At 38.3% G+C, this 23,930-nt stretch overlaps 1 protein-coding gene across 1 annotated transcript in view; it reads left to right on the forward strand.

Moving 5' to 3' along the window:
* Window positions 1-1,351: 1,351 nt before the first annotated feature.
* ANO4 (anoctamin 4) overlaps window positions 1,352-23,930 on the forward strand; it is a 274,498-nt gene continuing 251,919 nt past the window's right edge. Inside the window, exons 1-2 of the mRNA XM_049626714.1 lie at window positions 1,352-1,448; window positions 8,387-8,578. Coding sequence (XP_049482671.1) covers window positions 1,352-1,448; window positions 8,387-8,578 — 289 coding nt within the window. The remainder of the gene's footprint in view (window positions 1,449-8,386; window positions 8,579-23,930) is intronic.

The raw sequence follows: 23,930 nt of genomic DNA on the forward strand, positions 1-23,930 counted from the left end.
TTTGTTTAGGGAGTCTTAATACTAACTCTTACCTCAAGTGGTCCTAAGCCCATTTCTTTTACCTCCTCCTATGTCCTATGCCCCAAGTTCCTAGGTTCTTATGTCTTAATCTGAAACCCATTTGGACCACAATTATATCAGTTCCTGCTTTCTTATCAGGAATTAAGTTCCTTCTTTGTTTTTGTAGTAGGGAGTATTCCATTTCTTATTTTCAAAATGGCTCTGATCACTTTATTTGCTATATCTGTAGGTATAATTTCTCTGTGTTAGTAATGTCAGATTGGTTCAGCACATGCTTTTTCACCTTTATTTCTGTTATTTTCATTAACTTATACTTTCTGTCCATAAGCTTTTATTATTATCATTATTCACTAAAACAACTTTATATTGGCATTGAAGGAGGCTTATAAAAAAAAAAAAAGAAATCCCATAATTGTGGTAGAAGGGTCTATTTGGGGTTTCTGGATATCCTTCAAATCTTTATTCATAGGATTTTATAGTTATAACTGTGACACATATTTAATTTTGTGTTCTAACTGTCTTGTTTACATTTTTTCCACATTTCTAAGTAATCCTTGAATTATCACTTTTAATGTCTCTGATAGTTTCTTGAATTGATGTACTTTATCATACTTAGAGAGTTTCCTGTTTTCAGTTTTTTATTTTAAACAAATTTTTCCAAGAATATATTTTTGCATTTATAGCTTTTACCTTATTTTCTATGGCTAAAATTGAAGAAAGATGTTCAATTAAAAATTCTTGTTTAGAGGTTCTTGTGTGGCTTAGTTGGTTAAGCACCCATCTCTTGATTTCAGCTCAGGTCATGATCTCACAGTTCGTGAGATTGAGCCCCATGTCAGCATGAAGTCTGATTGGGATTCTCTCTCTCCCTCTCTCTCTGCCCCTGCCCTGCTCACAATAAATAAATAACTAAACACATACATACATTTATTCATATATACATTCATAATCTTGTTTTGGCATTGCCAATTTGTCCTTTGAGTGGACTTTCTTATTTTATAGTAACATCAGGAATACGTTTACATAGCAACCAAAAGGATTTATTTAACACCTACTGTGTGGGCAGCTCTGTGCATTTTGAATGCTAATAGTGATGAATATGACCTACTTTGTGTTTCAAGTGATTTATAGTGAAGTCAAGGATGTAGCTGTGTTAACTTTTATAATAGGGCAAAAGGAACAAGTGCTATGTCAAATTTAATCAAGGAAGAAATGTCACAGTAGAGCTTGCCTTACAGCTTTGGGTACAGAAGAGAGTGGGATCTCTCTGAGCAAGGAGAGGCTGGACAATGTTCCATGCTGAGAAAACTTAATGGACAAAACCAGAGGCATGGAAAAGTCTACAGTGCATTTAGAGAACATTGAAATTGATGGTGTGGCTGAAACAATGGGTGAGGGAAAGGCACAGGTGGCAGATGAAGTTGAAGGTAGGTTGTTGGGTTGTAGATCTTAAGTATGCTAAATGGTTTTGAACATAATCAGCAAGTTTTCATTTCTGCCTCTAATTGCAAATGCTGGTTTTAGAAAAGCACATATTGTAGAATCACGGTACCTTTTGATTGACAGAGGACTTAGCCAGTTCTCTATTTTATAAATGAGGAAGATGATTGCCATGGAATTTAGGAAACTTTTCCAAGTTTACACTGATATGTTGAGGTGTATCTGAGGGTAAAGTTGCTCCCTCTTTCAGGAATTATTTGTTGAACATCTCTTCATGGCTCTGTACTGAACACTGGAAGAAGAGAAGATGAATAAAGTATATGGTCAGCTGTCAAAGCTAGTTGGGGAAAATAGAAAAATCAATAATTGTAAAACAGCAGAGTGAGGACAATGATAGAGATGGATAGAGGGTATTCGGCGAATGTAGAAGAAGGGCAGCTATTTCAGCTTGGCAAAGTGGGTAGGAGAGAAGCTGTGGAAGATGATGTCTATATTGTATCATAAAGAGTGGGCAGGAAGAATTTTGCCAGTTATACAAAGACTATGGTGAAGGAAAGGCATTCTAGCATGAACAAAAGCATGAGGTGGGAAACAGCAAGGTGAATATGTGAACCAAAGCAGTTTCATATTATAGGAGAATCCAGTGTGAGGGGGAGTGCCAGGATCTAAACCAGGGGCTAGATGGCTAGATCATGTTTTACATGGGAAGCAGTATGGGCTTTATCTTTTACGATTAACAGAGGATCTTAAAATATTTAAGAGGGAAACTTGGCAGGACTTTCTGATTGATTGGAGGTGGGGGTAAGGCTGAAGGAGAGATGAACAAAATATGATTCTCAGGTCGACATACCTTTTCTTCTCTAGTTAATTGGGTTCATCAAGATTTAAGGTGATGGTGCTTTTGTTTCTATAGAAGCAGTGCAGTGTGGTGTCTGTGACAGTGGAGAAGACTTTATTGGGCATTTGGAGGCTCAAGCATTCTTTTTTTTTTACTCATAAAAAAATGCTAGTTTTATTTATTTATATGTATTTTTAATATATGAAATTTATTGTCAAACTGGTTTCCATACAACACCCAGTGCTCATCCCAAAAGATGCCCTCTAAAAAGAAAAAAAAAAAGAGGTTAGAGTGGGAGACAGCCAAAGCATAAAAGACTCTAAAAAACTGAGAACAAACTGAGGGTTGATGGGGGGGGGGGGGGGTGGGAGGGAGGGTAGGGTAGGTGATGGGCATTCAAGCATTCTTGAAATGCTTAAGAGGATGTCCAGGTACATTTGGAGGTCACTTCCAGGGTCCATGGACATTGTCACATTTTTAATAACCCTTCTTTATTGCTAAGAAGTGTGCAGGTATAAAAAAATTGTAAGGTTCAGAAAACCTTAAATGGACAATCTCAAATGTACAACAGGCAAAGCAGAATCAGACATTCTTACGGATAGATGGGTAGAGGACCTCCTCATTACAGAATGACAATACTAGGTGGTAATAATATAACTAACATTTATGGGGTACTCCTTATTTTCCACATGTGGTGCTAAATGATTTACATTCAGGATCTTATTTAATCCTCACTACAACCCTTAAATAAGCAAACAAAGACACAGAGAAGTAATTACGTGCCCCAGGTCACTAATTAATGCAAATGCTGAGGGATACCAACTCTGAGGTCCTTACTCATAAGCTCCAGGCCATCCTGCCTCCCTGTGAAGCTGATAGGCAGACAGGTATGGTGCCACATGAAGATTTTCAGGGTTCAGCTGTCAAAACGATAACATCATTGAATCAATCACCCATGTTAAATTACAGGTTGAGGGCTTTATATCATATCAGCTGTGTTTGAGAAGTGGTAGATATGGGATGAAAGAAAGAAATTAGACTGTCTCTGAAGCTGAGTTTGTAACACTACTACAACCTCCTTAAAACAAAATTCTAAAATAATCTATGTTACTGCTTCTCTTATGAAAGATTATTCTTACTAAATAGGTCAATATGAGAAGATAAAATGAAGCAAATTAAATATTAAAGGCCTCCATTTGAAATCAAACCATTAGAGCCACAAAAGAAAATTAAAGGTAACCATTCCTTAATTTCTTGGCAGGGATATATGTGTGAAAACATTCTATTATCAGAGGTAGGAGAATTTGAGATTGAGGACTTCATGGGTTGGGAAGAGCAATTTTTTTTTTAAACTAAGCCTATGAAAACCACATATAATTTATATTTGCTAAAATAAAGCTATAAACATCATACTAAATATAGAAAACTGATATTTCCTATATTTATATGGGTGTGGATTATATAATTAATTTCTACATCATCCCTTGCTTCTTAGAAACTTTATGCTCCTTCATAGCTTAAAGAAGATCCCTTTTAATTTCTTCTGTTGACATTAATTTGGACATAAAAAGGCTTTTGTCTTATTTGAAATGGAGAATAAGGCAAAGAAAATAATAGACGCCTGTGTGACTTAGCTTCCCCTCTTCTTACAAATCTGAGTAAAGTTTCAGGATTTGGTGTCTATTTTCCCTTAGCTTCCTGTTTCTTGCCAATAATTGCATTGCAAAAACCACTTCTCCTCTGCCATCTTCCCTGCTTTCTTTCTCTGTTTCCACCCTGTTTCCTCATTTTGTAATTACTCCCAACAGCAGTGACTCAAACAAGTATTAGAAGAAGATTCACATAGTTGCCAAATAGGAGTAGGAATTCCACAAAAGTAGTCATTGTGCATCTGGATTTTCATCTCCCAAAGAAAAAGAGCAAGAACTCTTAAGGAAAGTCAAGCCTCAGGGCACAAAGTAACATGATAAACATATTCAGGAACAGCACTTTCCTGCTTCCACTTGTGTCACATCTTTAAGGCAGCTTTCCAGGATGTTCACAACTATTTGATTCCTTCCTTTTGAGATACAGTATCGTACAGTTGTTCTTCCCTACTCAACTCAGATATAGCCATGACTTGTCATAGCCAGCTAACTGTGAGTGGTAGAGACAGACATCAGTTCTGGGCAGAATATTTGAGAACCAGTGCATGCTTTGATATAGTCTAATTCTTGACAGTAGCTACTCCATCAGCTTGAGTCTCTCTGTGTGATGATGTGAACAGTTCTCTACTTGACTCACAACAGGACATGTAACCTGAGCAAGAAATAAATCTTTGTTGTTTTAAGTTAGTGAGATTTGGGGGGTTGTTTGTTTGTGTGGCAAAACCTAATCCATCCTGACTAATACACTGAACTCTTCTAGCATCTTAGGCCCATAAAAAAACCCTCCTACATACAGATCACAGATGATTTGCAGACATGCAAATCTAAAGTGTTTTTAGAGCATTAACTCTGAAATGCACTTTTTCTGCATCCCTATAGTAGGGCCTAACATATTGAACAATAGTTTTGTGTTTATAGATTTGCTGTCATACTGGAGGGTTCTTAGGGGCAGAGTGATGTCTCATTTTTTTTTTTAACGTTTATTTTTGAGAGAGAGATAGAGAGACAGAGAGTGAGCGAAGGAGGGGGCAGAGGAAGAGGGAGACACAGAATCTGAAGCAAGCTCTAGGCTCTGAGCTGTCAGCATAGAGCCGGATGCAGGGCTCAAACTAACGAACTGCGAGATCACGACCTGAACCGAAGTCAGAAGCTTAACCGACTGAGCTATCCAGGTACCCTGATGTCTCATTCTTTCTTAACCTTGGGCACCTAACACTATGTGTGATGTTTAGTGGGCACTAGATGATGATAGATTAATGAAAAGGACCAAAAAATTCCTTGGCACTTAACAGGTGATGAATAACTATTTGGTGTTAAATATCTTAATATTTGTGGTTGCACAAAATGCATGGTTGACATTTCACCTTTTTGTCGGTAACTAATTTGGCTAATTTTCGAGGCACAAAGTAGCAGTTTAATGTGGATTCTCAAGTTGTGTTTTCCATGCCATCACAGCCTTTAAAAAGCTTTATTTAAAGAAGTACCATTAGTGTTTTGGCTGGAGGGATGATGTATTTGCATATAAACTTGTTTGGAGCTGGATGCTGAGCTTGCATCTTGACCATCTTTCCACTGGGCATTATAATTAGGAGAAAATCCTGATGCTAAAGCTTGGCTGGTGCATAGTTACTGATTCGGAGTTTATTATTTCACCAAGGATTGTGAAGAATTTTATTTGGTTCAAAGAGTGCTTAATACATGTTATTCTGAATGCTGAAGAATTGTCAGCATAGGTGCTTTGTGTGCTAGCCTTGGTCCAGTGAAAGCTCTGTCTCAATCCCTCCCCTGCCCCACCAGCCTCCATTTTATTTGTTTCTTCCCGGAAAGGATTTCAGGCATCGGGGAGAACATGCATGCACAAAGTTGTGATCAGGTCCCTACTTGCCTACCCTTCCATTCTCTCCGTCTTCCCTAAATTTAAATTCCCTAAATAGAGCACACTTTTTCATGTCTCTTTTGTTTAGGCAGATTCTCTAGTCCCCAAAAAACCATTCCCTGGGTTCATTCATCTATTCTCAAATATCTATTAACAGCCTACTCTAGGTTGATGGAAGTAGGTGAGTGGGGGATAGGCTAGATGGGGATGGGTATTAAGGAGGGCACTTGTTATGATGAGCACTAGGTGTTGTATGTAAGTGATGAATCACTGAATTCTACTTCTGAAACCAATATTGCACTGTTAACTAAATAGAACTTAAACTAAAAGAAAAAAAAAGAGCCTACTCTATACCAAGCAATAAGCCTCGTGAGTACAGCTTTTTGGGAATTTATATTCTATTGGAAAACAGCTGTGATTAAGTAAATACATAGTATGTAAGGTGGTGATATGTGCTATGGTGAATAATAAAGAAGGTAAGTGGGATCATCAATGTAGGGGTGGGGCAGGGCAATGCTGCTAAGTTTTGCAGGGAAAGGAAAGCCTAACAGGTAAGGTGCTTATCACATGCCTTAAGGAAGTGAGGAAAACCATGAGCACAGAGAATGAAGAGGAGCTGGAAGGGTTCACAGCAAAGAAAAAAGCCAAAGGTTCTGAAGCAGGAGCATGCTTGGAGGACTCAAAGAATAGGATGGAATCCTTGCCAGAGTGAGAGGGGTGGGTTGGGGATGGGCTGTACAAATTATGTAGGACTTTTTGGTCAGTGTATTTTGATCTTTGGTCTAAATGAAGTGGGAAGCTATTGTGAATTTTTGGGCAGAGGTATGTATGTCTTAAAAGGATCTGGCTGATATGATGAGAATAGATTATAAGGTGGGTTGAACAGGGCAAGGGTGAGCAGTTAGGAATCTCTTAAACATATCTAGGCATGAGATGAAGGCATTGGCCTTCAATATTCAGCTCAAGTGTTGTCTTTTCTGGGAAGCCTCTCCTAATTTCCCTAGGCTGAGCTGGGCCCACTTCAGAGCTCCCATAATGAATTTATTTTTGAAATGTGTATAGTTGAGTTTGCTTAAGTCTGGAGGTCAACTATAGACTTGAGAGTTCTCTGAATTAATTTCCAATTAGAATACAAAGTTTATTTAAAGATAATAAAATAAGCTAATTTAAAACATATGTATAGTATGTTATTAAACTTAACAGTAACTGCAACAGTTATTTAGAACTTTGGGGGAGGAATACTTTGATGTTTAAAGTGTAATAATAAAAAACAGATTGACTCATATGGGTTCTATTATTTTTAAATTCTTTATAATCTACCCTTTTAATACCTGCACACAGGGTGGGTTTGTCCTACCACCATGTCCTTGGTTTGTCACTGATAGTAAGAACTTTCTTCATTGCAGGTGATGGAGCACCCAACTCAGAGTGCCTCGAGCAGAAGAAAAGTTCAAAGGAATATCTAGCTTCAGGCATGATTTGATCCAGGGATTCAGTTTTCCTCTGGGTTGGCTTCATTCTCAGGCGTGATATTCACTTTTAGCTGCAAGGTGGCTAATAGTGGCTCCAGCCATATGGATGCCTTGCTCCAGGTCACTGCAGCCAAAGTCCCAAAATATGACTCTAATACCGTCATATGCTCACTTTCAAGCCAATCCCAATGGCCAAGAGGATGTGATGCTCTAACTGGCCAGAGAGGCCTGGGCATCTTGTCCCCTTTTCACTACAGCTTTCTCTCCCTTTAGGGTTAGGTTTCTCAATGGGAATCCCCTTTTCAATACCTCTCTGTCTCTCTCCCTGTCTGTCTGGCCGTCTGTCTGTGTATCTCTCTCTCACACACTCACGTTTCATAATAAGCTGTGCTTTTTTGCCTCAAGAACTTGAGCTGATCTTATCAGATTTCTTGTGTGTCTGTGTTCAAAAAAACAAACTAATGTCTTACAAAAGCTGCATTTTGTTTTACCCTGTTGATGCTATATAAATCTGGGTCTCAGCAGGAAACAGATGGAACACTCAAATTAGGATAATTTGAGAAGAATGTAATAAAGGGATCATTTGCAAAGGTGTGGGCAGGGTGTAAGGAAACTACAGGGACAGTACAGCACTCTGGGGATAGTAACTGCAGCTCTGTTTACTTCCCCTAGGCCGAAGGGGTAGAGGTAGATAGAACCCTCTGGCAGACTTGTGTAAGGAGACATGGCCAGTTGTTGCTGGAAATGGAGATACATAGTTGAATCTGCTGAAGTGTTCAGGCCAACTATGTAATTGGCCTCCAGATGGAAGCAATTAACACAGGGGCATTAACACCCTGACATCACTCTCCTTCTGCTCTTCTGTCTTTTACTGGTGGCTCCCGTTGGCAGTACCCAACCAGAAGCCACAGAGCAGAGGAGCCCACTGATATCATCCATCCTACTTAGCCTCTCAGTTCATAGGACAACATGGAGAAGGTAGAGAGAAAATCCGGAGGGACAGGGGTTGATACCTGGCACCGTCCGCCCCTTTTGCCCCTTAGTATATGCATTTATCTTTTGTCTAAGTGAAATGTTCTTGTTGCCTTTATAGGGGTGTCAGGAAGTCCCATCAGCTATGGGTCATTGTTGAATAATGTCACTAGAGTGGTGTTCCCTCTTCAAACCAGTAACAAGGGAATAAAGAACAGTGAAAAGCCCAGCTGCCGCAGCCCTGGATTCTGTTGCACAAGCTGTCTTCCTCCATCCTCACTCTACGTACCCCTTACTTTAGCTTCTCAGCTAGGTAGGGCTGGAAGAGGGTGACCCAAACCTTTGTTCCTGCAGAATCTCAGTCCTGACAGTCCCTTCTTTTATTGGGTTGCTTCAGTGTTCCCTGGTTCCAAGGAGGAGCATAGTCCTCCATGTTGTATTAGCAACCCAGTTTCTCTGTGGTAGAGGGGATTAGTCAGTGAGCCCTTCTTTCCTTCTTGGTTTATTGATATGGCCAACCCAAACTACCCAGGGCAATCTCAGCTTCCAACTCAGTGGAACTCTGGCTGTGTTTACTAATTAGAAGCATGTCACCAGGTACTAAGGCAATAAGACTGCCCATGTCAAGGTCATTGAGATGAAAAGCAAAAATTCTATAAGTGGGTTGTTAAGTGTTACGGTGAGAGGATAGGAACACTCACTTTTCCTCCTTTTTTTTTTTGGACCAGTATATTTTGGTGGAAGAGGAGATAAATTACATAAAGTGCTATTTACATGAGAAATATGGTAAGAGCAGTAAATCTATGATGATAGTACAATGCTGCACTTATTTTGTCTTAAAATACATTCCCTGGACACAGGCAATGTTCAATGAGATAACACAGCAAATGGATGAGGCATTCTGCATGTCCATGAATAGTGGTGCTGGCAGAAATGCTCCAGAGCATGATATGTCAGAGAGATCTGATGCTACAGTAAAGGTGTACTTTTTTTCCCAGTAACAGAAAGCAAATTAATTGTGATTTTCTCTACTATGGGGATAGAGGGTAATAGTATTTGCCTGGCTAGTAGCTGCATACCATATGCCACAGTCTGTCGATTTCTACAATAAAAATGCTGCTGGAGCCACAGTTGTGATTGGCAATGCCACTTGATTCAGTTTGTGATTGTCTCCCAGTAGTCTCCACAAACCATCTGGCCTTTTCTGAGTTAAATAAAGATAAGATGGGAATCACCACCCTTAAATTCTTCCAGCCTTGGATAGTAGCACCAATCTCTGCAATTCCCCTAGGTGTGGCAATGATTTCAGTTTATTCTATTGGATGGAGTAGTTCTAGGAGTATCCGTTTGTCCCTCACTCAATGAATCAGTGAACCAATGTGGAGGGTTGCCAATTGATAAATATATCTATTTCCGCTGTACATCCTGGCAGTGGGGAAATAACCCTGAAGTAAGTCTCTGGGTTCACTGGATCTGTAGTGAGGTGAGCTCAAGCCAAGACTCCTATCACCTGTCTCCACTAGTTGCCTCCCATTGAATGGTGCACCAAAGCAGTATTTCAGACGGCAGTGTAAATTCAGATCCAGTGTCTAGTTTATGGAAGTTCTGAGTATTTTCCTTTCTCTAGTACATAGTCACCCTAGAAACAGCCACAGGATCCTCCATGGAAGGCTTGAGGGATGCTTGAGGCAGCATTGTAGGGTCATCCTCAAAAGGACTCAGCCTCTCCCTCTGTTGAGAAGCTGTGGGTCAGTGAAACTTGGTAAGAGGCTGAGAATCCCCACTATAGTGACTGCATTAGATTTTGGCCCATCACACATAGAAGTTTTCCTCTCATATGTGTCCAGAAGTAGCACTTTCATAGATCGATAATCTATTTTTATTTCATTTCTTCAAATCTTCCGATAATTTAGTTGTCACCACAGATCCTTGTGGATCAAGGCTCTGATTGCCCCTCATCCCTGTGGTTGGTTGCATTCATCTTGTCACTGACAGTCAAGTACCACCGGCTGGCTCCTACCATTCTTGGATCCTTTTATCTCCATTGAGATCGAAGAACTCAATTTCATTTCAGCATCCTTCCTGCCCCGTACCATCTTTACCTGCAGAGGACAGCCACTGCAGGCTTTTCAAGGGTGCCACCCTCCTTAGTCCTCATGAAGAGTAGGAGTTATGGTTACGGAGTGATGATTGCTCATAATAGATCCACTTCAGCATCCCATCTCTCGAAGGCTTTAGACTCTTTCCCCTAAAATAGAAGTCCACTCATGCAATTTCTATACAGGGCCAGATGGTAAATATTTTGTCAGGAGACAAAATTCAACAATTGTTCTTGCCAAAGACTGATAATTTTTGTTGTTGTTTGTGTGCTTGTTTCTTAACATTAAAAGAACTGAAAAACTATTCTTAGTTTGTGAACTATACCAAAACAGACAGCAGTCCAGATTTGGCCCACAGGCCATAGTTTGCTGACCCCTACTGTACAGGATGGCAGGGAGGTTCAGTTTGATGTCATAAACTTAAGCCACCTTTGAGTCCAAGCTTTAATTTGACAGTGTGTCAGATCACTGATGCCACTCTCTGGTGCCCGAGCAAAAGCATTAAATCCTAAATCTTGGGTGAGTGTATACCGTCAGTGAATTAATTCATTGACCGATGTCATTGGAAACTCATAAATCTCCTGGTTCCTGACAATGCAGATTGGCAAGGTTCTATAAATGTTAAGGTGTGTAGGCTGTCTGATACTCCTCTCTCTGGGCTTTACTATGATCTAATTTTAGGGTATAGACCTAGAGGCAATGAGAAGTGGTAGGAGTGGGTCCTGAGGGTGGGGCAGGGTGAGGGCGATGAAGCATCAACAGGTTATTATGCAGGGAGAGGTTTATCTGATTTTCTTAGGAAATGCCTAGCCCCATGTATAGGAGGATTTTCTGGGTTCAGAGTTTTCAGCATTGTCTGTGTCTGCCCATTTATCAGGGTGTGGCCATACCTTAATATCCTACACCTGATGAAACTGATTGTGTGATTGCACAGCAGCTCTACAGCCTTTACAGTCTGGCTCTGGGCTTGGTCCTTGGCCATATCTGCTCTGTGATTCTAGAAGATGAGAGATGCCTATACTGTAGGAGATGAGTAGCTATGGGAACTTTCTCGCTTATCCATGCATGCTCTTAATTGTATATTCACTGATTTAAATTTCTCATTTTCCATTTGTACACCTTCTAGGGCTGTGAGAAGAAGCCAAGACACTTGGTGCTGTTTATAATCACTACCATCACCATAGCAATAAATGCCTTGGCCACTTAACTACCCAGCACCTTCCCTTCCAGCTGTCCTTCATTCCATGCCACCACTGGTTACAACCTGAGTAACTGATGTCACCCTTGGCCTGGGTCATGGGTCTTCCCTTTCCTCTTGGCAAAGAGGTTTTGCCTGTATTTCTCAAACACATGAGCAATCCGATGCCAGAATCCCACTTCAGAGTCTTAGAGAGCAAAAAGCATGTTCAGATTAGGATACTTTGAGGAGAATTTCATAAAGGGATAGAGTGGCCTGAAGCAGTGATGGGAGGGACAAGTTGATGAAATGCAAGGCATACGTAACTGTAGGAAGGGTTGCCAGAAAGGGGCTGAGAAGATCCCAAGTTCAGGGACACAATCAGCACTTTTGACATTTTCCTGTAGTATTTTATGCAGTTATGCAGCCAATCTCATTTTAAATGTACCTTATTTATAACTCCAGAGCATCATATGACTCCTGTTTCTAAAAGTCCACAAAGTAATTATTTCACTTTCTTTAGACATCTTTATCATGTTTTTCAGCTGATGGAATTCAGTTAAACAGCCTCAGTTGTCTATTGAAAAACGAAATGAATACAGTGAGGATTTATTTTCAGTTTTCATTATTTTTTTTACAGCATAGTCCTTGAAACACGACAGTTTGTCATTCCATATATTTGTCTGATTTTTTTTTATTTTTTAGAAAACCATCCTGATCTTCTATTTTCTTCAAATACCATCATAGCATAATTTATTTTAATCCCTTAGCCAGTGGGTCACTTTTATCTGATGATTGCCTTCATTTGAATTTTAATTAGGGTTTTCAAGCCCTTCTTTTAGACACTGCAGGATAATAAATAAACTTTGGTAGTGTGGCAAGGTGATCCATAGTCCAGGAAATCAATATCCAGGCTTCCATATGCATTAGTTCAAGAACTGTTTTCTCATTTGTTCTTGAAATTACTTTAGATTTCCAAGGACAAAATTATACAACATTCTGTAAGTGGAGGATGTATGTTCATTGGTTCTTAGGTCTCTTTCTCTACAGTGGTACTTTTCAGGTATTATTGGGATGTGTCCTTATTTATCTGGAGAATGGTTCCTCACTCCTCTGCATCTTTCCTACCCAGTACTAGGAGATGACAGAAAAACCTCATTTACTAGGTGGCATACATGCCTCTTAACATCACTGTCTCCATATATGGGGCTATTAATTATTCCCTGGAAATCATTTCACTAGGGCTCTTCCTAGTGGTCTATCTCCATCCATCACTTTGTGATTACTGAGTTTTTATATCACCTTAAATTTTGATGAACTGTTGCTAAAAGAAAGAAGGTCATTTATCATGTCTGTTTTATTGAAAGAACTAGACAAGATGAAGAGGTGCTACATAATCCATTATGTCCATGAAACTTTCTAAGCCATATTCCTCAATCAATAAAGATTTCTTTAATCAAACTCTGTACAAAATAAATGGGGTGTGGTTTGTGAGAAACCCCTCTTTCTCCACACCAAACCTTTTAACATCTTTCCATATAAAACTGCAAGTCTGCTTCTCTTTCAAGTGCCTTTTTTTTTTTTGAGGCAATTAACTGTTCCCAGAGCTGTGCCCCAATGCACTTTGTATGCACTTCTGTTATAGCATTAAACACCTCTTGGCTTGTTAATGTATCTTTTTACAAGTCTTTCGCCTCCTGTAGACTGAGCACCCTGAGAGCACAGGCTGTTAATTATTTACCATTCTGTACACAGGGCTGTTGAGTGCATGATGGCCGACTGAGTAAATTTTGAGCAGCAAGCTTAGCTGACGTCTTTGCATTTATGTGAGATTGCCACTAAGAACCCCAGTAACTGAATTTATGATGCATTGATGATGCTGTTTTCTTAGTCTGCAAATGACTACTGGATGAACTTTTTCAATATTTTTTCATTCATTCATTCAACATTTATTAAGCACCTACTAAATGCAAGTTCTGACTTGAACTTTGAGAATTATAGAAGAGTAACACCTTGTGCTGCCTTACCTTTCATTCAGTTAGGAAGAAAACACAAAAACAAAACAATTACATCATAGCACTATAGATGCTGTCACAGGGCAGAGTGGAAGCAAAAGGGGATCAAATGGAGCAGGGCAGCTGAAGGATGCTCACCAGTCCCACAAAGGAGAGTGAATGCATGATCGTGAGATCAGCTTCATTTTCTGAGCAATGCTGGCAAGCCAGTATAGTCAGGAACCAGGGGTTCATGTGTCCAGGTAACCATTTGCATTTCACTTGATGATGCTAAATGATAATGGGGATTAGCTGCAGAATTAACATACATTTTCAGCTAAGCAAGTCATTAAAAATAAATTTAAGTCCAATTTAGCTACCTTTTAGATTTAATAAACTAATATGTTACCATAAGAACCTTGTTAATTTGCATGTTGATAGGAAAAAGCCACAAAAATGACCTGATTTGCACTTTTATTTATATTTAAGCAGCTGTAGTTTTATAAAAATGAGACACATTGGCCATCTACAAAGCACTTATGTAATTTCTACAAGTCATTGAAAGTAATTGTCCTATAATCCAAATGCTTCCCTGAGATTCCCATGGGAAGTAAAGAATATGCACTTCTAAGTACCAAGGGCTTTTTCTCCCCGTCATCTATTTATTTAACAAATACTTACTGAGTGCCCACTATGTGCCAGAGAACAAAAAGACAAAAATCCTAAGATTACTTTTGGCCTGACTCCTGAGGTCACATAGAATAATTACTGGAAAGGATACTTTCAGAGTCTACTTCCAACATCCTGCAACTGGGACTCTTAAGCCAGTCCTTTGTGGGGCTCTCCTTTTGAAACTGCACATACCTCAGAGACCTGCTGCTATAGAAGTGATGAGTTTGTGTTGATTAAAGTAACTCTGGTTGCTATAGCAGAAAACATCACAATTCCTGGGGCTGAACACAAAAGAAGTCTCCCACTCAGGTCAAGTCCAGTTGCCCTTCAGGGAGGAAGTCAAACTCTGCCCCATTTCCAGGGACCCAAGGCTCGCCTTTGCCATCATCAACACGTGGTTTCCAAGGTCAGCCTGGGGTATATCAACCCACTGACAGACCCTGAAGAGAGAGTGAATGATTTCATGCAGAGAAAGTTTCTATGAGCCAGGGAGGCACACATCACTTGTTCTGTTTGGAATTCAGGCATGTGGGCACACATACTGCAGGAGAGGGAGCTTGGGAAATGACAGTCTAGCTGTGTGCCCAGGGAAAAAAAAAACAACTAGGTTTGATGAATAACTAGCTAGTCTCTGCCACAATGATGATGTACTTTATTATTAATCACGTTATTTACAGTTACCACTTATTGAAAACCAACTTGTAATAAGAATTTTATACTAATTGCCTCATAATTTTCAAACAACCCCATTTGCCCATTGGTTCGTTGGCACATATTTATTGTGTTCCTCTTACGTGCCAAGTATCAAGCTAGAGTGCAAGCAGAACGTAGAAAGTCGATCAGGTTAGGGATATATTTTGATAGGATTTTTTGATATATTGCATCTGATATAAACAGGAATCAAGAATGACTTTCAAGTTTGGGCATGAGCAACTGGGAGAATGAAGGTGTCATTTACCAAAATCAGAGCACCAAGGCAGGGGCAGCTTTGTGCGGCGGATGTGGGCAAACTCAAAAGGTTTTTTTTGTTTTGTTTTATTTTATTTTATTTTATTTTATTTTATTTATTTATTTTATTTTATTTTTTTATTTTTTTATTTTTTTATTTTTTTATTTCTTTTATTTCTTTTATTTCTTTTATTATTTTATTTATTTTATTTATTTTATTTTATTTATTTTATTTTATTTTATTTTATTTTTTGGTCTTATCAAGTTTGAAATATCTCCTAGACATACTGGTGGAGATGCCAAGGAGGCAATTGGATAAAGAAATCTGGAGCTTAGGAGAAGTTGGGACTAGAGATGTAATTAGGTATCATCAGCATAGATATGATTATTAAACCTGGAGAACAAATGAGAGCATTAGGGGGAAGGCATAGACAGAAAGAAGAAAATGGTTTAATTTGTGCTTGTGGATCCTCTAACCTTGAGACAAAGAGGAACCAGAGCTAGCTTCATGGGCATGCAATTTTCACAGGTGTGTGCACAGGGTTCGGTTTAATGGTTTACTATTGCTGTCTTGGAATTCTTAATTTTTTAAGGGCCCCACATTTCCATTTCTCAGTGGATCCTGTAAATTATATACAAATTCATCAGTCCTAGGAGAAGTTCCTAGTGAGGCAGAGGAAATGGAGTATGGTATCCTAAAGGCAAGGTATGGAAACGATTTTAAGATGGAAGAGGTAGTGAGAGAACCAAGGAAAATAAAGACAGAGAAATAACTATGGGGTTTGACAAGATGGGGATTTGCAGGTGACTTTGACAAGAGGTACAGAGTGGAATGGAAAGGGCAGAAAGCCCACTCGAATCGGTTTAAAAGAGAATGGTTTTATTGCTGACTCCACCCACAGTTTTGTGGTAGGCAGGTGTAGGGAAATGTGATAGTAGCTGGAAGGGGATTCTGAGTTGAATGTTTTTGAAAGTAAAGGATGTTTATCTGCAATGTGAGTGACTCAGTAGAGAGGGAGACACTGCTGATACAGTGAGAGAGGGAAGAATTCTAGGGGAAAGTCCTTGAGTGGGTGAAAGGGGATATGTGAAGGGGTGATTGTAAGAACAGACATCTTCATTTCAAAAGCAGAGAAGGCAGAAGCTATGGGTTCAGGTTGGTTGGTGATTTGGAGTTGGTTCTAAGCTGAGTGCCTCTTTTTTTAAATTTATTTTTGAGAGAGAGAGAGCGAACACAAGAGAGGGGGATAGAGGATCTGAGCAGGCTCTGTGCTGACAGCAATGAGCTCAGTGTGGGGATTGAACTCATGACCCTGAGATCATGACCTGAGCTGAAGTTGGATGCTGAACAGACTGAGCCACCCAGGTGTCCCCTGAGTGCCTCTTTAGAAATGGAATATGAGATGAAGTTAATATTTGAAGAAGGTGTCTTGAGTTTGGTGAGTTACTTTGGAGAATTGAAAGGTCAGTTTACTATAAAAAGGTAGGACTTTGGGGAAATCTTGTGCTAAGCTCCCATTTGAGATTTTGTGAACATTCATTTACAGTCAACATGGTTGAGTGGCTTTTTTCCAGCATCTTTCAGTTGCTCTGGTGCAAGTCTAGAGTAGAAGAATAGTGGGGTTTAGACAGAATTTGTTCTATACTGTCCTTGTTACACAGAGGAAGAAACTGGGGTTCAGAGAACTTGCTAGTAATTGGAAGAATTTGAACATAAATCTTCTCTGACCCTAGACACCCACTTCTTGAGTACTATGTCATATTTCAGAGCTGTTCTTGATATTGCACTAATCGGTATAGATTCTGTGATATTCTGCTCCCTCCCCCTGTGGTAAGCAGGTGAGTAATACCATAGTTTGTATCTCAATTTTTTTTGTTGTTGTTGTCCAAAATGTCATGTTTTTCAGCTAGTCAATAAATCATGGCCTTCAGAATCCCAAAGGAATATTACTCATTAAAGATATGCTGGTGGGGTGGAAAAAGTTTCACCAAGTTTGAGCACCACTTCACCTGTCGACCATGTGATTTGTAGGGCTGTATAAGGATACATTCAACATTTATTGAGCACCTAGAGTATCCCAAGCAATGTGGAACACACTAAGGAGATAGTAGTGAATTAGTCTTACCTCCAATGGAATTACACTCCAGTGAATTCAGTGACATATGTACAATGTTGTGTTCAACATAAGTTGGGCACTTGATAGGTGTTAATTCTCTTTGCCTTCTTTATGCAGTTGTCCTCAAGTAACTGATGATACTTCATGGTGAGAACAACAACAACTTAGTATCCTGATCAGATACTAAGTGAAGGTCCCACTTATATATAAATATCCAACTGCATTACTATTTAAATATTGGTTCCTAGCCAACAAAATCAGAATCCACAATTTGGAGCCAAGGAAAGACTCCTACTGAATTGGTTCTCCATTTATATATTATTTATATTTATATATATTGTATTTATATTTATATTATAATATATATATAATATAAAATATATAATATATAAATAAAATATAAAATATAAAAAGAAATATTTTTAAAATATATAAAAATATAAAATATAAAATATAAAAAAATTATAAAATATATAATATATTTACATTAAATATATTGTATTTATATTTATATTATAATATATATATGGAGAGAGAGGGGAGGGAGGGAGAGGGAGACGAGGCGTGTGTGTGTGTGTGTATATATATATATATATATATATATGCCATTTTCTTAAAGCAATGGGAATGAACACAAGTTAACATGATTGTCTATTGTCATAATCCCTGAGTAGTGCTATTTGTATAGTTGGTAGTTATTTATTTTATTGTATTTTATTTTATAATGAAAGAAGCATCAGCTTTTTGTGGTTTTATTTGACTTCTAAAACCAATGAGAATTCTTAACTTTTATTTATTTTTGAGAGAGAGAGAGAGACAGAGCACGAGCGGGGGAAGGGTAGACAGAGAGGGAGACATAGAATCTGAAGCAGGCTCCACACTCTGAGCTGTCAGCACAGAGCCCAACATGGGGCTCAAACCCATGAACTGTGAGATTATGACCCCTGCTGAAGTTGGACACTTAACTGACTGAGCCACCCAGGTGCCCCAAACCAATGAGAATTCCTCAAGTGAAATGATTCAACCATCGATAGATCTAAAATTTTACTCTCTCATTGATGTGTGCTGTGATTCACCCATCAATATTTATTTCTGAGCCTCAGACCTTGAAAGCTCCATCTATGGTGCTTGAATTCATGTTTCCCAAGAAGCTAACCCTTGGGGTAATGCTTGTTTTGTAACACAAATGAGAGTGGATTTTGTACTCCTGGAGGAGGAGGTATTTTGTCTTTCATCCCTGCATCAAAGAGTCTACTGCAGGAAAGTTTGTAAAATGAATGAAGAAATGGACCCACAGTAGGGAAAAGGGCTTGCTTGGTATTAATGCACTTGAGTTTAGTACCATAAATCTCACTTTCTAAATTTCGTAGTACCATTAAAATTTCTGATAGTGAAGCAAACCATTGAAACATATTCATGTCAATATTAGATGTATTAGCATATGCTCAACTTAACTTTTTATTTTATATCATTCTTCTCCAAGTGGAAATCATGTTGTAGATAAGGGAGTAAGAAATTAAGTTTGGAGATCTGTAGATTAGTCTCAGCCTCCTCCACTAGTGGAGCTGATAGCTTTGGGTAACTTTGAGCCCCAGTTTCACTTGGAGATCAGGGATTGGACTAGAACTTGTAATTGTAATTGTGGTCTGCCTATGAGATCAGGTTGTAATTGTGGTCTGCCTATGAGATCAGGCATCCCTCAGGGCTGAGAGCAGATTGTCTCCTTTTACACCTATTTCAGCGCTTAGCACAGTGCTAGGCACATTGCAAATGTGTAATATTTGAATTACATGCTAAATATTCTGTTTGGAGAAAGATGTGTGTAGACTTCTTTTGTATACTTGAAAGTTGCTGAGATCTTAAGAATTTTCACCACACACAAAGAGGAATTAGCTATGTATTGGGTGTGTGAATTATCTTAACCTTAGTAATCATTCTGTAATGTATATGTAAATCAAATCAGCGTGTTTTATACTTTAAATATATATAACATTATTTGTTAATTATTCTTCAGTGAAGTTGGGGCAAAATTAAGGCAGATACTATTTCTTTATCTTGTATTTCTAGCATCAGATAAAATAGTAAGGACGTAGTAGGTATTCAGTAATTGTTCATGGACCCCTTTCTCTCCCTCTTTTTCTTTCATCCTTCTACAGAAATTTATTGAATGCCTTCTAAGTGCTAGACACTTGGGATACACCAATGAAAGAATAGTCTAGAGGGGACAGAGTTATATATGTAGACAATTACAAAATAAAAGGATAAGGCTTATAATAAAAGTATGCAGAGTCTCAGTGAAGCATGGAGGGAGGAGAACCTATATCCACTTGGGGATTGGGGAAGGGATCCAGAATGGTGATTTCTAGAAGAGGGAGAGTAGGGTTTGTCCTAGTGGAACAGGATTGAAGGGTGGAGGAGGCACTCCAGGTAGAAAAGATGTCATACACATGTTTATGGAGTTGTGACATAGCACAGTACATACTGTGGGGATAGTTTAGAATGGCTAGAGGCAGGAGTGGTAATGGGGAAAGGTTGTGGACAGACAGCTGAGAAATAGATAGTACTTAGAGGTTATTAGAGGTCACATCCTGAAGAACCTAACAAAATAGGAAAAATTGAATGGTGTATGTGCTTTTCTAGAAGACTAAATTCTTTAGGTCTTTCTTAGTAGTAACGAGCAATGACTAATATTTTATTGAGTGCTCGTTAGCAACAGGTACTGTTCTAAGTACATGACTCATCTAATCTTCATGATAACTCTTTTGAGGTAGATTTTATCTTTATCCTTAGTTGACATATGAGGAAACTGAGGCCTAGAAGTGCCATATGCAAGGTCACAGATCTTGTCCAGACTTGAATCTAGAATGTCTGGCTCCAGAATCTGTTCTTAATCACTATGCTCTGTTGCAATGTGGAAAATATATTGTATGGTATTGTAAGTCTGAAGTTAATTTGTGAAATAAAAAGTCACATCAAAACTTAATTCTTATTTCTTTTTTTAAATTTATTTATTTATTTAGAGCAGGGGAGGGACAGACAGAGAGAGAGAGAGGAGAGAGAGAGAGAGGAGAGAGAGAGGAAGAGAGAATCTCAAGCAGGCTCTGCACTGTCAGCACACAGCCAGATGCGGGGCTCAGTCTCACTAAGTATGAATCATGACCTGAGACAAAATCAAGAGTTGGACACTTAACTGACTTGATCCACCCAGGTGCCCTCAAAACTTAATTCTCATTTCATATCCAAAGAGCAGCATGGATCATTGCTTCCCTGCTAAAACATTTTTTAAAAAATGCCTTAACTATATTTGTTCCTAATGATGTGATTTTTCTGTGAGGTGAGCAAGTTAGAGTCACTGCCAGTGGATCCTCACCACCATTGCCCATATGCAAGATCTCAGTAAAACAGGTCGGTATGTCTAGTGCAACTTTCAACGAGGCCTTGTGCCACAAGAGTATCTGGTCTGTCTATGCTATGAAGATCTTTATCTATGTGACCATTTGCTCTGAAATTCACTTCTTTATACCCCTACACCTGTCATGCATCCACCCAGTGCACTCTTAGGACTCAGATTTTGTGGACAAGTATGCCTTTTCATCAGAGTTTATTTGTGGAATATACTCAAGTATTGATTGGTTCTGCTTATCACATTCTCCACTCTTTAGGAAGTAGATCACAATGTAAAATGATTTTTCATTAGGCTTCTGTTGTTAAGTCTTAGCAGTCATCATGATTGAAGAGTTTGAGACAAGAAGATCTGATTTAGTTTTTACTCTGCTGATGAAATTGTTGTATGGTTTTGGACCTATCATGGAACTGTTATAGACCCCAGCTTCCTCATCTGGAATATGAGGTGGTCAGAATAGATGATCTGTCAGCTTTCTCCCAACTCTGATGTTATCTGCTTGTGGAGTTTTATAATCCAACATGGTTGTTTAAATGGGAGAAGAGCAGTTGTCATAGCAACAATGATTTAATACACAACTCTATTTCTCTTTTTTCAGGTTTATTGAGGTATAATTTAAAAACAAAATAATAATATATTTAAAGTAAACAGCATGATGATTATATACATGTATAAATTGTGAAGAGTCCCACATTCATCATCTCATATATTACTTTGTATGTGTGTGTGTATATATGTATATGTGAGTGGTGAGAACGCTTAAGTTCTCTCAGCAAATTCCACTTGTATAATACAGTATTATCAACTGTATTCAGCATATTATACATTAGCTCCACAGACATTATTCATTTTATAATTGACAGTTTGTACCCTTGTACCAACCTCACCCAGATTTCCCCACCCCTTAACTCTGGTGATCACAAATCATTCTGTTTCTATGAGTTTAATGGGTTTTTTTGTTTTTTTGTTTTGCATTTGTTTTTGTTTATTTTTAGATTATACATTCAAGTGAGATCATACAGTATTTGTCTTCTTTGACTTATTTCATGAAGCATAATGCCCTCTAGGTTCACCCATGTATTGCAAATGGCAAGATTTCCTTCTTTTTTATGGCTGAATAATACTACATTAATAATATTAAATAATATTGTACAGATAATTACCAAATGTTCTTTATCCATTGATAGACCTTCAAGTTGCCTCTATGTCTTGGCTATTGTAAATAATGCTGCAATGAACATGGGGGTACAGATATCTCTTCAAGATAATGATTTAATTTTTTTTGGATACACACCTAGAAATAGGATTGCTGGATACACACCTAGAAATAGGATTGCTGGATCATATAGTAGTTCTAGTGTTAGTTTTCTTAGGAACTTCCATACTGTTTTCTATCGTTCCTGTACTAATTTATATTCTAACCAATAGTGTACAAGGGCCCCCTTTTCTTATTGTACACAATAGTGTACAAGGGCCCCCTTCTCTTTATACATTCTCATAAACATTTGTTATTTCTTGTCTTTTTGATAACAGAAACCCTAGTAGGTGTGAGGTGATACCTAATTGTGGTTTTAATTTGCATTTCTCTGATGATTAGTGATATTGAGCATCTTTTCATGTACCTTAGCCATTTGTTGTCATCTTAAGAAAAATGTCTATGTAGATCTTCTGCCATTTTTAAATTGGATCATGTCCTTGTTGGTTATTGAGTTGTATGATTCTTTATATATTCTGGATATTAACCCCTTATCAGATACATGATTTGCAAATATTTTCTCCCATTGAATAGGTTGCCTTTTCTTTTTGTTGACAGCTTCCTTTGCTGTGCAGAAACTTTTTAGTTTGATGTAGTAACACATATTTATTTTCTTTTGTTGCCCTTACTTTGGATATCAAATCTAAAAGAACATTGCCAAGACCAATGTCAAGGAGCTTACCTGACATTGTCAAGCTCCTATGTTTTCTTCTGGGAGTTTTACAGTTTCAGGTATTCCATTCAAGTATTTAATCCATTTTGAGTTGATTTTTGTGTATGGTGTAAGGTTAGAGGTCCAGTTTCATTCTTTTGAATGTGGCTGTTCTGTTTCCCTAGCATTTATTTATTGAAGAGACTTCCTTTTCCCATTGTGTATTCTTGGCTCTTTTGTCATAAATTAACTGACTATATATGCATGAATTTATTTCTGTACCCTCTTTTCTGTTCCATTGATCTATGTGTGATTTTTATCCTAATACCATATTGTATCAATCACTATAGCTTTGTAATATAGTTTGAAATCAGTAATTGTGATGCCTCCAGTTTTGGCCTTCTTTATTTATATTGTTTTGGCTATTGGAGTTTTTTGTGTGTGTGTGAGTCCATACAAATTTTAGGATTGTTCTATTTCTGTGAAAAATGCCACTGGAATTTTGCTACAGATTTTATTCAATCTGTAGACTACTTTAGGTGGCATGGACATTATAACAATATTCTTCCAATTCATTAGCATGGGATATCTTATCACTTACTTGGGTCTTCTTCAATTTCTTTCATCAGCGTTTTGTGGTTTTCAGTGTACAAATATTTCACCTGCTTGGTTAAATTTATTTCAAAATATTTTACTTTTTCTGACACTGTTGTTAATGAGATTGTTCTCTTTATTTTTCTTTCAGATAGGTTGTTGTTAATGTATAGAAATGTGACTGATTTTTGCATATTTTTATACCCTGGAACTTTACTGAATATATTGTTCTAACAGTTTTTTTTGTGTGGAGTCTTTAGGGTTTTCTATAAATGATACATCATGCAAACTGAGAGAATTTTACTTGTTCTTTCTCCTTTCCAGTTTGGACATCTTTCTTTTTTTTTTTTCGTACCTAATTGCTGTGGCTAGGACTTCTAGCACCATATTGAATACATGGGCATCCTTTTTTTTTTAATGTTTTTATTTATTTTTGAGATAGAGACAGAGCATGAGCAGGGGAGGGGCAGAGAGAGAGGGAGACACAAAATCTGAAGCAGGCTCCAGGCTCTGAGCTGTCAGCGCAGAGCCTGACGCGGGGCTTGAACTCACAGACTGTGAGATTGTGACCCAGCTGAAGTTGGACGCTTAACCGACTGAGCCACCCAGGCGCCCCAGGATAGGCATCTTTATATTGTTCCTGATCTTACAGGATGATGTTAGCCATAGGCTTGTCATATGTTTTTATTTATATTATGTTGAGGTACATTTCTTCTATACTCAGATTGTTGAGACTTTTTATCATGAAAGGATG

Source organism: Panthera uncia, chromosome B4 (assembly GCF_023721935.1).
Source record: "Panthera uncia isolate 11264 chromosome B4, Puncia_PCG_1.0, whole genome shotgun sequence".
Lineage (NCBI taxonomy): Eukaryota > Metazoa > Chordata > Mammalia > Carnivora > Felidae > Panthera > Panthera uncia.